At 32.2% G+C, this 19,107-nt stretch overlaps 1 protein-coding gene and 1 long non-coding RNA gene across 2 annotated transcripts in view; one reads left to right on the forward strand and one right to left on the reverse strand.

The window, feature by feature from the left end:
* The first annotated feature begins 157 nt into the window (after positions 1 to 157).
* Positions 158 to 933, forward strand: LOC135127946 (uncharacterized). The gene is made up of 3 exons (XR_010280306.1): positions 158 to 321; positions 375 to 446; positions 498 to 933. It is a non-coding gene; the product is annotated as an uncharacterized LOC135127946 (long non-coding RNA).
* A 529-nt stretch (positions 934 to 1,462) lies between these two features.
* The window catches only part of LOC135127945 (angiopoietin-4), a 153,350-nt gene continuing 135,705 nt past the window's right edge, over positions 1,463 to 19,107 (reverse strand). The window contains exons 3-7 of the mRNA XM_064054658.1: positions 18,331 to 18,462; positions 8,447 to 8,634; positions 7,530 to 7,673; positions 2,656 to 2,780; positions 1,463 to 2,321 (exon numbers count right to left, since the gene is read on the reverse strand). Coding sequence (XP_063910728.1) covers positions 2,230 to 2,321; positions 2,656 to 2,780; positions 7,530 to 7,673; positions 8,447 to 8,634; positions 18,331 to 18,462 — 681 coding nt within the window. The 3' untranslated portion in view covers positions 1,463 to 2,229. The remainder of the gene's footprint in view (positions 2,322 to 2,655; positions 2,781 to 7,529; positions 7,674 to 8,446; positions 8,635 to 18,330; positions 18,463 to 19,107) is intronic.

A 19,107-nucleotide genomic window follows, 5' to 3' on the forward strand; every position in this document is an offset into this window, starting at 1 on the left:
TGCGTTTTTTAATTCTTTATTTCGTTATATTTCAAAAACTATTCAAAATAGTGTGTGTGTTAAAATGCGATATTTAGTTTCTTAAATTTCATTGTGAGCTAATTATTTTTGAATTAATTAATTAAGTACTAATTTAATTTATAAGAAAAAAGATCTCTGTTTTAGTGCTAATTACATTTGTGTTAAGAATACAGTTAATACATTTTAAGTTTTCTATTTTTTTTATGTATTTTTTGGTTGAGTCCAAATTACTTTTATTATAATGTACAGAAACCTTGCTTATACTGTGAAAATTCATTCCGCAATCGCCGCTCAGTTTAAGTAAGTAATTTTTATACTTTAATTCCATAATATTTCAAGTGTATTTCTTATAGCCTAGGCCTTTCCATCCCGTCATACAATAATGATCTTGTAAATTTCCATTTAAATTGCCTGCATACAGTACGGTGAGTGCTTTTATATTATACTAAATCAAAATTCAAAAGAATTTTTTGCAGATTTACGCTGTCAAATAAATATTTGCCTTTGTTTTTTCACGGAAAAATGTCAAAAGTTAATACACAACATTTATCTGCATTTGCTATACGAAAATGAAGTTATCTTTTCTGCGTGCAGAAAATCACTTAAATTTTTAATATTCAGTCAAAGACAATATGTTCATATTTATTTAGTTAGATTAAAGTTAGAAATGCATTTTTCCTTTATAACCCAGCGCGGAGGACAGGGAAAAAACTCACTGGATGAAACCTTCTCACAAGTAGTTGTGGACTTTTAATTTCAGACAAGCCTGACAAGAATATGTTATGCATTATTATTTATTAGTATTGTTAATATTCTTGTTTAGGAAGTCCTTTGTTCTTGTAATAAGTGGACAACTTGTTTCGTTATAAGTTACCCAAAAATAAATTTTCAGAAAACGCATTTAAAATCATTTTCCGTTGTCAAAAGCATGTTGCTTGTAAAAGTTTAAACAATATTTATATAATTGTTTTTAGGGTCTAAGATATGAGATTTTTGTAAACTTATTAATATTTTTGTGTTTTTGAAAATTAACTATACAAAGTACCACGAAAACTGATATATGATTCGACGTAGGTATTTTATCACTTACCTGAAATTTGCATCATCTAATTTCTCTGAAACTTTTAACGTTATTGAATATAAAAATTAATAATGAAATTGTCGATTTTTTGGTGGAGATAAGTGAATTTTATTCCCATTGAAAAACTGACGCCGGTATTCAAGGAAGTGTTAAGTAAATCTAATTTTCTAAATAATTTCTTCTTTCATAAAAGTGCAGTTTGTGCGAAAGTGGTTCACCATTTTTAGTCAGTTTGATCATACTTTTTTTTACACTTTCACATTGTAAAGTAGATACTCTAGCCCATTTGCGTGAAATTAGGTAGTTTTTGTTTTAATTAATATGCAACGGGAGTAAAGGACGAAATAAAATGCTTAAAAATATTACTTAACATAATTTATTATATTAAAATATATTTAATTTATACAACTCTGATGTATTATAATATTTACAACAACCATATAAAACGCTAAAAGGTACGTTACCTAACGTAGGATCTCTTTTTAAACCTGTCTAATACGAACATTGCATTTGATGTCCCATTAGCCTCATAACAAAATACCTTACATTAATACAAACCTATCGGTAGAATTTTTTCGAGGAGAAAAAAATAATTCCGATAAGTGACACAGTCTTAAATTTCCTCGTTTACATAATAATGTGTGTTTCGTTGTTCTTTTTGGAATATTACAACCCAATTTATAATCAGCGGAAATTTGATACAACCGAAAAATGTCGTCTCTTCCACGTTAGTAAAATGGTTAGTTTATGCAAAACAAGTGCAGGAAATTGTGTGCATCCTTTTGTGTAGTATTAGTCTGACTACGCTATAATACATGAAACACCTCATCTTATTCGCTACTTGACGGGATGTGAATGGCGTGACAAATGTACAAATCCTATCCTATAATTGTATTCCTACTATTACAAATGTAGAGTGCACACAGTGGAATTCGTGCATTAATAATAACACAAATTGCACTGCATTTACGTAAAAGCTGTATAAAACTATACTATGAGGTAATTTTAAATAGGTAAAGTGTCGGATGTGTCGAAATAAATATTGATTATGATCGATGAAATTTCGGAAATGATTCACTGGACCGATGATTATAAATTGGCTAATTCGCTCTTTCTCCCCTAGATGATCATGTGGTCGTAACGGCCGGCTTGGGCTTGATCATCATCATGGCCTTCTTCAGCGTGTAGTCCCATCCTCTCCATCTGAACCAGACTATGCCTAAAACATGATTATTCCATTATCTTTTTTTCCGTAACAATTATCTTGTCGTATTGTTACTAACGATAGTCACGCCGCGCATTTCGTAACTTATTAATCCAGATTATCGATGTTACGTAAAAGAATTTATGCCGACGGTTTTTAAATTAACGTGTGGACCATTGCTCACCAGAGCATGACCCTGTGTCCGGCGTAAGACTACGGATCGTTGCACGTAATTTAATCTAAGAAAATATGCGGTGAAATTGAACTGTTTATAGCCTCTAATTTGCAAAAATTCGTGTCGTAACAATCTGATAGCGGTAGCTTTCCGGGAGGGATCGAGTTTAGTTACCTTGTCGGGCTGTAAGGTCTTGTGGGTCGTTGAGGTACAGGCCGTTGAGGCCTCGGCCGCAGGATTTCCACCACCAGCCACCCTTCAGCATGGAGGCGCAGTTGAGACTCGATCTGTCATTGTCTCTGGAAAAATAACAATCGAATGAATTCACTGTAAGTCAAAATACATATTTTGGTCTTGAGTACAAAGTTTTCAAAATCGAAATTATTTTTATCGAAAATTTTCTTTTGAAATAGAATTTTCATATTTTTCGAAATTGTAATTTTCAATTATTTATCATAAATGATAATTTCTTCGAATTTTCTGCAAGCAGAGCTGTGTAGCTTCGAACTAAGAATTTTTAGACTTTTTGTGGTCTCTGTAAAACCCAAAATTCAATTCCAAAAATGCAAACTTGCATTAATTTTTTCTGTTCGCACATTTGTTTATATGTTTCTAAACACCAGTTTTTTTTGTTTTTTTTTGTGTAATCTGTAATCCCTACGATTTTTTTCGGAGCGTAAACGAAGCTTGTTTTAATTTTTGTAAGATATTTATTCATCCTCTCTTGAAAATAAAGTCATCCATAAGCTGATGAAATAAATCTTTGTTAAAACATATGTTGTGGTTTGAGATACAACGTTGTTTGCCTTTTAGTACTATATTTTTATTTTTTAGAATTAATTATAAATGATGTTTAGTAAAATAATACATTTAAAAATAAAATCTGCAGAATAAACTTTTATAATTTATCTAAACAACTGATTCATGTGCTTCAATGACGAGGGAAGGTCTGTCTAAATAAATTTATTCCAAGTTTTTAAATAAATCATTTTAATTATAGGTACAGGATGAGTCAATAAGCGGTAGTTTCTTGATATCTCATTAATTATACCGTTTATTTTGAATAAAATATAGGTGTTCTATCTGAAAAACTAAAGTAACCCTATTTGGAAAATATATTGTGTATTAGATTTTTTTTTATACACATGCCACTCAATTTTGTGGAGATCACAACAAAGCGCGTATTTTGTTTACGTTTGTTTATGATTTGTTTGTGAAACTTTGTATTTTTTATTAAATTGCAAGAAAATTTAAACAATTTGGCAACGTCGGATCAGACTTGTAAAAACAAAATATGTTTGCGAAGCTTATGAAGAGGTTAACCAACGTATGTAATAGTATATATACAAGGTAGGTATTTAAAAGAACACTCTGTATAGTTAAAAATATCTTAGTTTATGCTGTTTAATGCACCATAGAACTTTGGCTTTGGATTTTTCACTTCCTGTCCGTCTGTCTATCGTCTGTGTCAATTTTTATTAGTTAGATAATCCTCGAAACTACTGACCGATTGTCGTCAAATCTTGTATGTATGTTAGGAATATGGTGTAGATGGTACCCAAAATTTGTGTGATCATTCCCACCAACAACGCCATGACGTCATCTCCAAAATTTATAATAGTAAATGTTTATAAAATTGTATAGAATAAGATATTCCTGTACTTGTGGTTTATGACTCCGTGTCCCTAAACATCCAGATTAAAAAAAAAAAACAAAATTCTATAACATTGTCATAAGAATTGTAAATTAGTAATCAAAATTTATCCGTTTATCCGTTCCCAAAAAATTGATGACGTCATCTCAAAATTTTGTCGAATATATAATAAATAAAAAATCTATACTTGCGGTTTATGAATGCACTCATATTTTTAAGAAATACACAGGGTGACTAAAAAAATTAATGAATGAGACAATTTACTTTATTGATCAAATTAAGAACGACTCACCCCCGTTTTTTTGAACATTTGACTATACAGTACTGGTATTATTGGTATTACATTGCCCCTATGCAAATTGATATATGTGTCCTTGATAAAGTGTTGATGACGTCGTTACAAAATTTCTTATGAAAAAACTCACTTGAAACATAGGTACATCATGCTCCTTTACATATATTTTAACAGTTCATATATATTTTAATTTACAGGAGTTGTCATAAAAAAATAATTTGCAAAATTAAATTTTATAATATTTCCAAGAATCTGTATTTATTCGTTTGTATTTCAGGGGCGAGGGAAGTTCTATCTAAATAATTTACTTTTTACATTCTAAACGTCGTACTTTATGATTTTTAAACGCAGTAGTTTATAAACAGGGGTTTACGCCGTAATTTTTATTTTTATTATAGAAAGTTTGTGAATTCTGGGGGCCACACTTTTAATTTAGACCCAAGAAAATTAATGAGTTAAGCAATTTATTTTAGTAAATCAAGAACAAACCCGAGTTTCCTGAAAATTTGGGGATACGCTATTACATTGCACCTATTAAAACTGATGAAATGTTGATGACGTCATCACAAACTTTTGTTATGGAATAAATTACTTGAAACATATTGATTTTTTACCTGTATAACTATCATAAAAAATTAAATAATCAAATTTTATACATTTTCAGAAGAGCTAGATATTTTGAACTCTGCTCCAGGGGCGAGGGAAGTTCTGCTCTAATAAATTGGATTAATTTTTTTCCAGTTTTAACAGTCAATTAGGTATGGAGGAGTGCGTTTTTATTTTCTCGTTCTGTATGTACCAACTTAGTTCAAAAATGGTACCTCAAAATTCTACCACCTAGTACTAACAGTTAGAAGAATATTTTTTGTACATAATTTAAGTCTTACGTGAAACACCTGAGATACATGGAAATACTATATATAATATTTTAAGTGAAAACAATTTGATGGTTTTTCATGGTACCTATAAATTTTACATTTCTTTGTATACAAATTAAATCCTTCAGAAAACTTTGACTTTTTTTTTCTTAATATACATTGTATTTTTTGGACAACGTGATACTCAAGAACTTGTTTTAAATTTGTTGTAAAGAAAAAAGTATTTTGCAGTTAAGCTCCGCCCCCTTGGTTCACAGCGAAAAAAAAAATCATCACAATGGACATAGGGCGGGTGGGCGGGCTTATATTTTGCCTTCTTGTTTTAATATGTGTAGACTTCTTTTCACAACATAAATCTTAAAACATGTTTAAAATGGAAAATTTGTTTAAGGAAATATTGATTTTGCATCCGCCCTATAATTGTTAAGATCCATATTTCCTTGCAAAAATCTACCATTTTAACCATATTTTAAGTTTCTTGTTGTGAAAAAATGGCTAAGTAGATTAAGAAAAAAAAAAAAAAAGGCAAAATATAGCCCCGCCCACCCGCCCTATCGCAATTCTGATGATTTTTTTAATTCATTGTCAGATCGAGGGGCGGAGCGTAACTGCAAAATCGATATTACCCTATACAAATTTATCATTTTAAACATGTTTTAAGTTTCTTGTTATGAAAAGAGGAGCACATATTAAGAATAAAAGGCAAAAATTGACTTTTTTTTTAGCCTGTTCGCTTAAAACATTAATAGATGAAAAAACAGGAAAACAAAGCTGAAATAGATGAAAAAAAATGCCAAGTTGCCGTTGATAGTAACTTTGATGTTCAACTTTCGGCGTAAGTATTTAAAGGAGTTGTAGAAGAAAATTGGAGAATTTAAGTTGATCATTAGAAAACTTACTTACCATTTTAGACACATTTTAAGTTTCTTTGTTGTCGAAATAAGTCTACACATATTAAGAACAAAAGGAAAATGTAGCCCCGCCCACCCGCCCTATCTTGATTGTGTTGAATTTTTTTATTCGTCGTGAGCCAAGAGGGCGGAGCTTAACTGCAAAATCCTTATTTCTCTACGAAAAATTAAAAATATGTTTTTGAGTATCGTGTTGTTCAAAGAATACTATGTATATTAAGAAAAAATTAAAGCCAAAGATTAAGCCCCACCCATACCTGCCCTGATCTAAACATCTAGTAATGAAGTTTTGATTCGTTGTCAGACCTAGGGGCGGAGCCTAATCGCAAAATCTATATTTCCCAACAAAAATTTACCATCTTAAGCCTGTTTTAAGTTTCTAAGAATAAAAAAAAAACATTACAATTGAGACAGGGTGGGTGGGCGGGGTTTATATTTTGCCATTTTTTCTTAATATACATGAAATTCTTTAGATAACACGATACTCAAAAACATGTTTTTAATTTGTTGTAACGAAAAAAGTATTTTGTAGTTAAGCTGCGCCCTCTTGGTTCACAGCGAATAAAAAAAATCATCACAATGGAGATAGGGCGGGTGGGCGGGCATAGATTTTGCCTTCGTGTTTTAATATGTGCAGACTTCTCTTCACAACATAAATCTTAAAACATGTTTAAAATGGAAATATCGATTTTGCATCCGCCCTATAATTGTAGAATCCATATTTCCTTGCAAAAATGTACCATTTTAACAACGTTTTAAGTTTCATATCCATTTTATATTCTCTTTTAAATAAAAATTATTAAAAATCGTGTTGCACAAAATCGTCATTTTTATTCTTTTGTTTAATACTATCTTTCTGGACTTTCAATAAATCGATCATAAACTTACTTATATTATTATTTCCGGTTACATGTCATATGACTATAGCATAATCAGACACTGACATCAAACAGAAACTATATTATCAAGTAAGTTTTTCTATAGAAATAGAATTATATAACTGCATTATTATATTAATTTGAGTTGTTCTTATAATGCGAAAACGATATACCTAGTTATAAAGTACGTATAAGAAAAATAATACACGTATTATTGTATGCTGGATTACCTAAAACGGTTTCTTACAGAGGAAATTGTTTTTGAAATGTAGCCATTAAAAGCACACCGTATACCGTATAATAGTCTTGTTTTTCAGTATGTTACACTTTCTATTGTAACAATAACTGCAACCTGTACCTATTAAGACTTGTAATTGTTAAAAAGTACATTTACTTTTTTCTAAATAAAGTAAAGTGTGTTGGCATTTTTACCTGTTATATGTTGAGAATGGACTGTTGTTGCTTCCGTACCACGGGTCGTTCAAAGAGTCGCCAGCGTTGCCTTCATAACCATCGATTTCCAGTTTATAGTATTCGGCCTCGGAGAATATTTTAAAGTGTGAATATTGAGCGTACCTGCAAACATTCAAAACCATTCTGAGTTATTTGTAGTCACCTAATTGTGAAATTTCATTTAATTGATTGTTTATTTATCGGTCGATAAATCATCGGTCTTTTGTGACTATTGTGAAATTTTTGCTGCTAATAAGGTGTCTTAACGCAATGACTTGCCGAAAATATTTGAAAAGAACAGCGATTAAGTACGAAAAAGAGTGCTTAAAAATGCAACTACTAATGTATTATTTGGAAGGTTTTCAGCAGAAAATTAAGGACATCAATACAAATATTTCTTAAGCAATATTAACGAGTTATTTTTTAACACGCTGACTAACACCTGAATGAGAGATTTGCGAGGATATAATTTTTCATGTAGGAGTTCTTCAAAGGATCCTCTTAAAATATCACGTCTCCGTAACTCTCTAACAAAATTATTACCAGCCGCCATTTCGGGCAGTTTGACATTTAATTAAATAATAACAGCAAAATACCAGATTCATGATCCATCTTCACTTAATGACTTCCACGTCAAACGAACCCATTACGGATCCCCTATCACGATATTCCGACGGAACAATTTGACCGTCCAGTTTCATAATATCTCATCTAAACAAATACCGCTGGCCTTAATTACGCCTTCGCATCCACATAATCAAATCAAACGATTTTTTACACCTCTTTCAATCAATTAAATCGGCGCGAGAAACCGCAAACAGTGAAAGTGAAGAAGATGCCAGTTCGCCTTGGATATTTGTGAATTTGGATCGTGAAATGTGGCAACACACGTCTACCTTTTGTTCCCTTCGAAATCCTCCAGTTCCACACGGAGGATGTATTCTTCGTTGTTGGTCAGCATGTAGATGTTTTCGTTGCCGAGCCAGAACTCCTTGGCGGGGTCTCCGAAACCGTTCTTGTAGTCGTTCCAGTCGCGATTGAAGTTTTCCCGGGGATCGCCGAAGTCGTCTCGACGCTGGATCACCTGGAAATGTGGTTGGAAATGTTAGATAATTCATTCTGACATGGTTTTAAAAGAAATATAAAACACAATCAAAGGCAGTCATGAATTTTTGAAGATTTGTCGTTGATAAAATTTTCGTCTGCCAGATTACCGCCAGTTGGATTTAAAATGCTTTCGGTTGAAAAAAAAAAATCCTGGAATTACACCTCAGAAATGGACAAATTTTCAAAAATTTGCGTGGTTGTCTTTGACGGTGCTTTTTATTAGCCTCTCCGTATAATATAAAAGTTTGTCTTAGCGTCTGACTAAACTCAAAAAAGTTTACTTTTTGAAGTAAATATATTTAGAAAATATGTTTATTGGCAGCCACACGTGAAGTTACGTTAATAATAAAAAACTCTTTCAGAAGGTTTGATGAAACTCATTTAAAACTATTTCCAAAGAAAAATTGTATCTAAGGTTTTTTGCAAAATATAAAATATCTATTCATTTGCTTATTGGATATCGTGATTAAATTGAAAATTGTCTGTTTTCTGGTGTTATTTATGTGGGACATCCTGTAGTTTATAATTTATAACCTTGTTTCTAAAAGTAACCTTTCTTTAGATGCGAATTTTTTTTTATTTTCTAATACGCTGTTCAACATAATCATAATATACACGTTGTCAAAAACGAATACGTTCTAGCAGTTTCCAGGGAAAAGGAAATGTTTTTGCACATGTTTTTTTTCCAAATAATGATGAGTGTCTAGGAATATATTTATATAAATTTTGAAAATTGGTATTTTGGTGAATCAGTATTATTACACGAGAGTGGGCGTACATTAGATGTTGAAGATTCTGCAAATAATAATAATTCTATTACCTACCTACGCCTATTATAAAAGGGATATACAGTATGTCCCCGGATTGAGTTCACAAGAGGAAAAAAAAACTGAATTTTCTATTATACAAAAAAATGACATTGGAATAACATTTTTTGCTTAATTCAAAACGAATAAATGTGCAATTAAAATTTTAATATTATCAGGCTGTGTCCTTAAAATCGAAAAAAACTAAAAGTAACGAAGAACTTAGAAATATGAAAAATAATTTTAAGAGTACAGACCAGGAATATTGAAGTTTTAATTGCAGATTTATTCGTTTTGAGTTAAGCAAAACATGTTATTCCTATGTCATTTTTTTGTAAAATAGAAAATACAGTTCTTTTTTCCTCTTGTGAACTCAGTCCGGGGACATACTGTATGTAAATAAATTAACTCAAGACGATATGTGAGCAATTCAATATTTGTATGAAAGATCTGAATGATTGAAATATGAATTAATACCAACAACAACTACAACAACAACAACAAATATTAAGGCATTAACCTATAGAACAAATTCAACACAGCCTCATGAGGCGAAGACAAATTCAATCAAGTCTCATGAAGGTTATTATTAACTTCAAATCATCATTTATAAACTCCGCTGCCAAGTTACTGTTGATAGTAACTTTGATGTTCAACTTTTGCTGTATTTAAAGGGATTGTAGAAGAAAAAGTGGAGGATTTAAGTTGATTACTACAAAAATGTACAATTTTAGACATGTTTTGAGCTTCTTCTTGTCGTAATAAGTCTACACATATTAAGAAAAAAAAAGGTAAAATGTAGTATATACTTTGTATTTTTTTCTTAATATACATACTATTCTTTGAACAACACGATACTCAAAAACATGTTTTTAATTTTTTGTAATGACATAATTTTGCAGTTAAGCTCCGTTCCATTGATTCAGGGCGAATAAAAAAAATCATCACAATTGAGACAGGGCGGGTGGGCGGGCTTACCTTTTGCCTTTTTGTAGTAACATGTGCAGACTTCTTTTCAGAACATGGAACTTAAAACACGTTTAAAATGGAAAATTTGTATAAGGAAATATCGATTTTGCAATTAGGCTCCGCTCCATAATTGCAAAATCCATATTTCCTGGCAAAAATGTGCCATTTTAAACATGCTTCTTGTTGTGAAAAGATGGCTATGCATATGAAGACAAAAAAAAGGCAAAATAGAAGCCTCGCCCACTATCCCTATCTTAATTCTGATATATTTTTTTATCGTCGTAAGCCGAGGGACGGAACTGAATTGTAAAATACTTTTTTTCTACGAGAATTTACCATGTGAAATATGTTCTTAAGTAATCGTGTTATACAAAGAAAACTAAATGTATTAATTAAAAAATAAAACCAAAAGAGAAGCCCCACCCATCCATCTCGATCTCAATCGTGATGAATTTTTTATTCATTTCCAGACCTAGGGGCGGAGCCTAGTTGCAAAATCCATATTTCCCTACGAAAATTTACCGTTTTGAACGTTTTCAATTTCTAAGAATAAAAAAAATCACCACAATTGAGATGGAGTGAGTGGGCGGGGTTAATATTTTGCCTTTTTTTCTTAATATACATAGTATTCTTTGAACAACACGGCGAATAAAAAAAATCATCACGCTATAGATGGGGCGGGTGGGCGGGCTTACATCTTCCCCTTTGTTTTAATATGTGTAGACTTTTTTCACAACATTGAACTTAAATCATATTTAAAATGGAAAATTTGTATAAGGAAATATCCATTTTGCAATTAGGCTCTGCCCCATAATTGCAAAATCCATATTTCCGTGGAAAATTGTACCATTTTAACCATGTTCTAAGTTCTTGTGAAAACATGGTTCCCTATATTAAGAAAAAAAGGCAGAATATAGGCCCCGCCCACCCGCCCTATCATTATTTTGATGATTTTTTCTGCTCGTTGTAAGCCGAGGGGCGGAGCTTAATTGTAAAATCCTTATTTTTCTACGAGAAATTATCATGTGAAATATGTTCTTAAGTAATCGTGTTATACAAAGAAAATTGAATGCATTAATTATAAAAATAAAATCATTCGTTGTCAAACCGAGGGGCGGAGCGTAATTGCAAAATCGATATTTCTCTAAGTATACAAATTTACCATTTTAAACATGTTTCAAGTTTTTGTTATGAAAAGATGACTACACATATTAAGAGAAAAAGGCAAGATATAAGTCCCGCCCACCCACCCTATCTCAATTTTGATGATTTTTTCTATTCGTCGTAAGCCGAGGGGCAGAGCTTAATTGTAAAATCCTTATTTTTCTACGAGAAATTACAATGTGAAATATGTTCTTAAGTAATCCTGTTATAGAAAGAAAACTGAATGTATTAATTATATAAAAGAAAACCAATAGAGAAGCCCCACCCATCCGTCTCGATCTCAATCGTGATGAATTTTTCATTCGTTGTCAGACCGAGGGGCGGAGCGTAATTGCAGAATCGATATTTGGCTATACAAATTTACCAGTTAAACATTTTTTAAGCTTATTGTTATGAAAAGATGACTACACATATTAGGAAAAAAAAGCCAAATGTAGCCCCGCCCACCCGCCCTATCTCAATTGTAATGATTTTTTTTATTGGTCGTGAGCCAAGGGGTCGGAGCTTGACTGCAAAAACCTTATTTCTCTACTAGAAATTAAAAACATGTTTTTCAGTATCGGGTTGTTTCTTTGAACATACAATACCATGTATATTAAGAAAAAAATAAAACCGAAGATTAGGCCCCACATATACCCGTCCCAATCTCAATTATTATCAATTGTGATGAATTTTTCATTCGTTGTAAGATTGAGGGGCGGGGCTTAATTGCAAAATCCAATTTATCTACAAGAATTTACCATTTTAACCTTGTTCTAAGTTTCTTGTTGTGAAAAGATGGCTATATAATATTAACAAAAACAAACCAAAATATATTGCACAAAAAATGGGTTTGGATAATGAATATAAATGACAAATAATACAGAGATCCAAAATTAATGTCTGAATTCTAACCACTTGTAAATCAAATCTCTCACATCTATCAAAGACCTTCTGGAGAAGTTGTAGTTATAGATGAAAATAAATATTATTTTATTGGGTTTCCTAGTTTTCAAATAAAGCATTCTGGAAAGTTTATGAGTTAGGACTACCCAATAATAATTTATTGAACAATACAGAACAGTATCCCCTAAGTTATTAGACGGTAGAATTTATAGATAAAGCCATGGGTGAAAAGGACATTTTGGGCTTAATACGGACTTACACAGAAGATGTTGATGGGATGCACAATTTATTATTTGATATGTACCCGACCATAGAACATAAAGGCATAAGAAATAGATGCAGGAAATTACATACAACGGAATTCTCGTTTTTCAGATTCATGCTATAATTGTAATTTAAGTGATTTTAATTTCGTTTCTTACGACGAAAATATAGCTAAATAAAATACGAAATAAACCCATGCGCCGCCCCGGTACGACGCCTATGGGTTCTAGTATGTACGGCGATGATGACTCATTGTCGGTGACGGCGGCCAGAGAAGAGACTAGAAGCGGAAGTCGCCAATGGGTGCTCCAGGCAAGTCTAGAGGCGGTGACGGAGGCGTTTCGAGAAGGACCGCGCGGCTGTTTAAATGGGAACCACCTCGGGAGCAGGCAATTTAGTCCAGACAACGGGAGAAGTTGAATCGAGATAGAGTCCAGCCAAGTTGCACCGGAATTATTTTGTACATAATCTCTGTGCAGTTAGTCGTGTAAATTTGAGTTAGTAAGAAATAAATTGTTGAATTTACCCACGTGGATTTTAAATACCCGTTCAACGTAACAATATGAATATAATGCAGCACTTTTTGTCTGAAAATGTGTTATATTATTAAAGAATTTACCGTCCTTGTTAGGTAGATTGTTTTGCGAAAATCAGGTAAAAAGTATAATATGCGGTAGGTCTTTTGTCCATAGAACAAACTACTAGGAGGAACTTAAATTGCACTTTCATTACATTACATTCTCTTACGTTTTTTATTTTTTAAACTGTGATATTTCAATATTTGCATTGATTCAGAACATTTGATTTAATTTCATTTTGAAAGCAAGGCAGTTGTTTTTGTGTAGTCGAGAACTAAATGGCTTTCAAGCTACCTAAAGTGCATTTAATCTCAACTTTTTTCATTTTTGTCTACCTCTCCAAAATGGAGAATTAAACGATTTTTGTCCTCTAAATTTTGTGTTTGATTTTGTTCATATGCTACATTTTAACGGGACAAAAACTGAACAACTTAGAAGAACATTTAGTTTGTGCATTTTTTGACGCAAAGAAATTAGGCTGGATTAATAAATCGCAAGCACAGATGCACATTTTTCACATATTATGTCAAATTTATTTAGCAAAATTTAGAGATGACGTCATCATAATTTTGGTGGGATGAATAAAAAATGTGGATTATTTTTTACCATTTACACGATATTCATAAAACACGACTAAAATTTCACAATCTGTCAAGCAGTTTAGGAAATTATTATTTGTCTAATAAAAGATACGACGAACAGACAGAAATGGAGAACCTACTTTTTTATATTCTAGGAGATATATACCGTATATATACATGAAAATTCGTCCAACGTACGTTAGTACAATATTTTCTTAGCTTATGTTCTGGCGGTTCGGGAAATAAACATCTTGTTACGTATTGCTGACATTATATTTGATTAACTTCGATTCTTTTTCAAAATATAATAATAAAAAATTGGTCTCATGTAAATAGACAAAAATTTCCCTGCTCTTGAGGTACAATCAAACAAATCCAGCGTTTTAGAAAGAAAAAACAGATAACCTCAGTCACATGGTAAGAAAAAAAGTGGCCCATCGAACCCGTGACCTTCTCGTTATTAGCACGCTTTAACCACTTGAACTACATAGAAGCGGTCGGTGAACATTTATATAAAACGTATTATACGATTTTGTTTTTTTTTTTGCGAAAATCTGACTAGGGCTAAGGTAAAAACTTAAGATGGATTCATAGACCCCAAATACAGTGAGTATATTAGCAGATCATTTCCGGTAATCTGCTGGACTGATTGTTTTCAAACCTTACCCACATTTTGAAAATGTGGTGTAGATGGTAATACGTCAACAAAATTTGTTTAATGATCCAAACCAATAATTAGGTGACGTCATCTTAAAACATTCTATATGCTTTTTCAACTTAACTTGGAAACCACAAAACCGACTGTTTTGGAGTTTTGCAAACGTTTGAAGTTTGTCGTGAACATGGTAAATCTTCATTTATTAGTTTGTTGCCTTCAAAAACTTGACAACGTTATGTTAAATTTTTTTGTGATTCACTTTCACTGTCACTTCTAGTTAGAAGCGACTCTCGTAATCTTAGCGGCGACAATATTTTGACGTCAACAACGAAGTAGTAATGTGTCAAGTGGCTTCCTGTGACAACCATTAAAATAACTCAAATTAAAAAAAAGTGAAGACATTGATAAATAAATTATGAATGATTTAGTAGAATCATTGATGAACTTCTTGTAAAGCGAAGGACCAAAGTCGACAGAGATTTACTGGGTTGATTTAAAGATAATTATGTATGGAAAGTCTTTGCTAGTTGTCGCAGGACTCTTTTTCAGTCTATAGATATTATTTAATTGACGTTATTTGCAGTGCACCTGTGAGATTAAGAGTTGTTTAGTGTTGCTCTTATTAAGCGGATTTTATGGACAGGTTTTGAATTTATGACGGTGAAAAACAGGGAGGGACTGACACATTAGTGAATGTTGTTGGGGTCTAGGCCAGTTTGTTGGGTTTCCACAATTAACTACGAAAGATGGGATTTTTTTACATGTATAGTGGTACGAATACGTCAAATGTCAAATTTAGGCGACGCGGCTTGCGTAAAATTGTTGCAATGCCGAATTCCTTATTTGAAAAAGGTGGCAATTTTTTAATTTTAATGTCAAGTTGTAGATATTTTGATAAGCAAATATTTAAAACCACCTTCCACATATAAGTGCTTTCTCTAAGAACAAATCTCGTTCTAAAACTTTTTAAATACAGTTCGACGGAAATGACAGCAAGGTTGTCTTCTCTATTACCAAACGAATTATGATTTCATTCAAGGAGGAAACACACATTAAACGCATATTACTATGAGAAAAGCAAAAAAATAATGGCTATGGTGAAAAATGTCAGGCATTAAATGTCAAACCGTTAATAATAGAATGATACGTCCTAATTAAATGATTTCATTTTTTCCTTTTAATTAAGTCATCCACCTTTCATAGAGTCGTTAATATTATAATAATTTTCGCTGATTACTGATTTAATTAATCATTCCGTTAATTAACTTTGACCTGAGGTTTTCCTCTTTTCGTGTCCCTAATGAAACAACTAATCGACGAAATGTTTAGCCTGAAACAGTTGTTGTTTTCGAAGTAGAATAGAGTAGGTGTTGCTCAACCTGTTACTTAGTAATATTCGCGTGTTGTAAGTATTTAAATTTGTACACTGTGGAATTATTATGTTTTTTGAGATTCTGCAACACCAAATTTTTGAGTAGGTATAGTTTAAGAATGTTGCTGTTAGCTATCACGTTTCAAGTGAAATGAAGAAACAGTACACCAAAAAAGGTGAAATATAAGTACTGACAAAAAGCTTTGGGACAATTAGAATAAAATATGTGTCAAACTATTACGTAAAATTTAACAACAATTTAAATTGCTAGAATTATGACTACGACGCAGTTTTTATATCGAATTGGGTGCAGGTTTATTACAATAAAAAAAAAGGTTTAAAAGCGTATTTTTCGAGATACAGGAATGTTGAAAGTTAAAATTTGATACACGTTTTTGGGAAACAATTTTTACTATCTGCAGCTATAATTCCAGCGAAAAGTAGCTTCTTGTGTCATAGTGTAATGGTTTTTCTATAACATGGATGCACTATGAGACTTTAATGAGCAAATCAACCTAAAATTTAAGGTGAGAGAAAGAGAGTGGTCATTTTCATGGAGTTGATGCGTTGATGTGACCTACAAACGATCATGTGCCGATTTATGATATACTGTAATAAATATCTGTACTGATGTCATCACTTGATGAGAAACGCATCAAAAACAATATCAGATTTATGATACACTACTAATAAAATTTGTAGTTGCCCATAAGTGTTCACTGAACTTTCGGTGGTGATGACAATATTAATTACAATATACAGGCTGTCCCAAATAAAATTTCGCGGAGTTTTATGTGGGACACACTGTATATAATTTTTTTTTGATAAAATAAATTGTAGGAAAAATGAGTAAATAAATTTTAGTCAGCGTTTTGCCATTTTATGTAAATTTCGAAAATTTCAAAGCAACCAGTTTCGTAATTATGGAAATATCTGATGTCTAACAGAGTAGCTATCACATCCAGACAGAGGATGGACAAACGACGGTCAAACGACACATGGATATAGTAATAAACAAAAATTAAGGAAGTAAAACAGTGCGAAGAAAAAGTGAAATTATAATCAAAAATATAGGAATTTACAAAAAATATTGGCAATATTGGAGAGTCCAAAAAAAGTAGTTTGGCGGCAAGCTCTGATCTGAAAACTAAGAGCTCGAGAGTGGCTTTAAGTATGAAGTAGTGGATATAATGTCTATAAACAAATTAATCTAAGACAGAAAGCACAAAATAAATCAGTGAAAGCTTAAGAGAAGTCTCAAATAAAAAGAAAAATGAATTATGCATGACAAAAGAAATAAAACAAAAACCAGAGGAACATATTAAAGGAGAATGTGTTTTTAATAAAAAATAAAATACTAATTTTGATTTTTGTCGTCGTCTAGACCATATTGAGGAAACAAATTATAAAATAGCACCTCATAAAAGTTTCATAATTCTGAAATGCATCGCATACATATTTGCGATCTGTAACAGTTTCAGTTTCCTTGAACACTTTACATAAGATCCCAATTAGGAAAACACGAACTGGAATGGTCAAAACCGGAAAATTTATGTGACAAGACTATCTCGGAACATATTTCGGTCTGTTGAACAAGCATCGGAACATGGAGATAAAGATGTATTATGTACTTGTACTTGTACAAGAGATGACGAAAAATAAGGTTATTTCCTTGATTAACGGAAGCAAAGTAATGTGTCATGTAGAGGCGACGCGTGACCTTTCTTGGAGTGAAACCGATGCGGGATTCTGGTGGTGTGTTATGAAAGAAGTGTTTTGTAACGAATTTTCTTCAAGATAAAACAAACGTGAACAGAAAGAAGCAAAAATCAAGATACGGAGCGAAGCTAGATAAAGACGTGGAACGTGCTTGGAATTATATAAAAAACTTATAAATAATGCACCACTGGGAATAAGAAAGTGTTACGCAAATTAATATATTCAGATTTTATCTACAGGCCAATTTTCAAAAATCTGATTAAATGTAGGTCACAATATTTTCAACAATTATCGATACTTCAATCAAATTCTAATTGAAAACACGATCAGATAGACGAATAATACGTCAAGAAGTTAACCTTTTTTGCTTATTATTGTTTATTATACTAAATTACGTTCTATTTTCCAGTCCATAATTAAATTAAAACGCTCCTCTCATTTCAGTCCACTTTAGATCTCACGATTAGGAAAAAATTGGCTTTTATTATTACCGCCAGCGGTAACACATCTTGTTAGACAGATATAACCTCCTAAACATCAAATTTATACCTCCACGAAATTTAATTATTATCGAAGAACCGCTTCTTACTATTTATGGATGCGCAAATCACGCGCGTAATCTCTTCGTAATCTTACACTTAACCAGTTTTCTTGTTCATACTAAATTGTTTACTTACCGTCCATCCGCCATCAGCGACTTCTTGTTCGCAGAACACCTTCAAGAACCAGTAGGTCGTTCCACGGATTTGCAAGTAGTACACTCCGGAGTCACGCATGCCTGCGTTGAGCAAGTCCACGCAAGAATAACCCTGGAAATTGAGGGAGATAATTATTTAATAAGTCTAGTTTGCGTGGGGTGAGACAAGGGTATAATCTAGTTTCGTGGTTTCCACGTAAACTATGAATGATATGGTGCGCATTGTAATTGCCGTGTGCACATCTGTCAACGAACAGATTTCATGCTTTCGCTTTTTTTTTGTAAAAATTGCTCGCTTTTTTGTTTCTTGTTTTAGCGCGGTGCATCTTTATTCGAGATCTAGAGTAATTAAGGTGAAAAGAAAATGTCGACGTGGTCGCATCGCGCATCGGTTTGATTTTTATCTGCATAATTATGTATATTTAGGTTTACTTTACAATTAAATGTGGTTCAGATTGTCCGATATTTGCATTTCTTGGAAATTTGGAAACTGTTTACATTTTAAATTTGCATACAAATTTCGCCGATTTTAACAAAAACGCGAACCACTCCATACGAATGTTAAAAGCTTCATTTAGCAAAATAAGCGATTTTTACCCGAAATTGTAGCGACAATATGCCTTTGCGCATTAATTTTTTGATACATTTTATTCACGTTTATTTCTTTTATCTTTCTTCAGCATGATACCTCCCTTCCAAATATCACTAAATTTTTCTCTTCCAGAATTCCCCATACCATCCACATCACGAGGCTTTT

The sequence above is a fragment of the Zophobas morio genome, unplaced genomic scaffold, assembly GCF_036711695.1.
Source record: "Zophobas morio isolate AGI-343-1 ecotype UQ-CSIRO unplaced genomic scaffold, CSIRO_AGI_Zmor_V1 ptg000012l, whole genome shotgun sequence".
NCBI lineage: Eukaryota > Metazoa > Arthropoda > Insecta > Coleoptera > Tenebrionidae > Zophobas > Zophobas morio.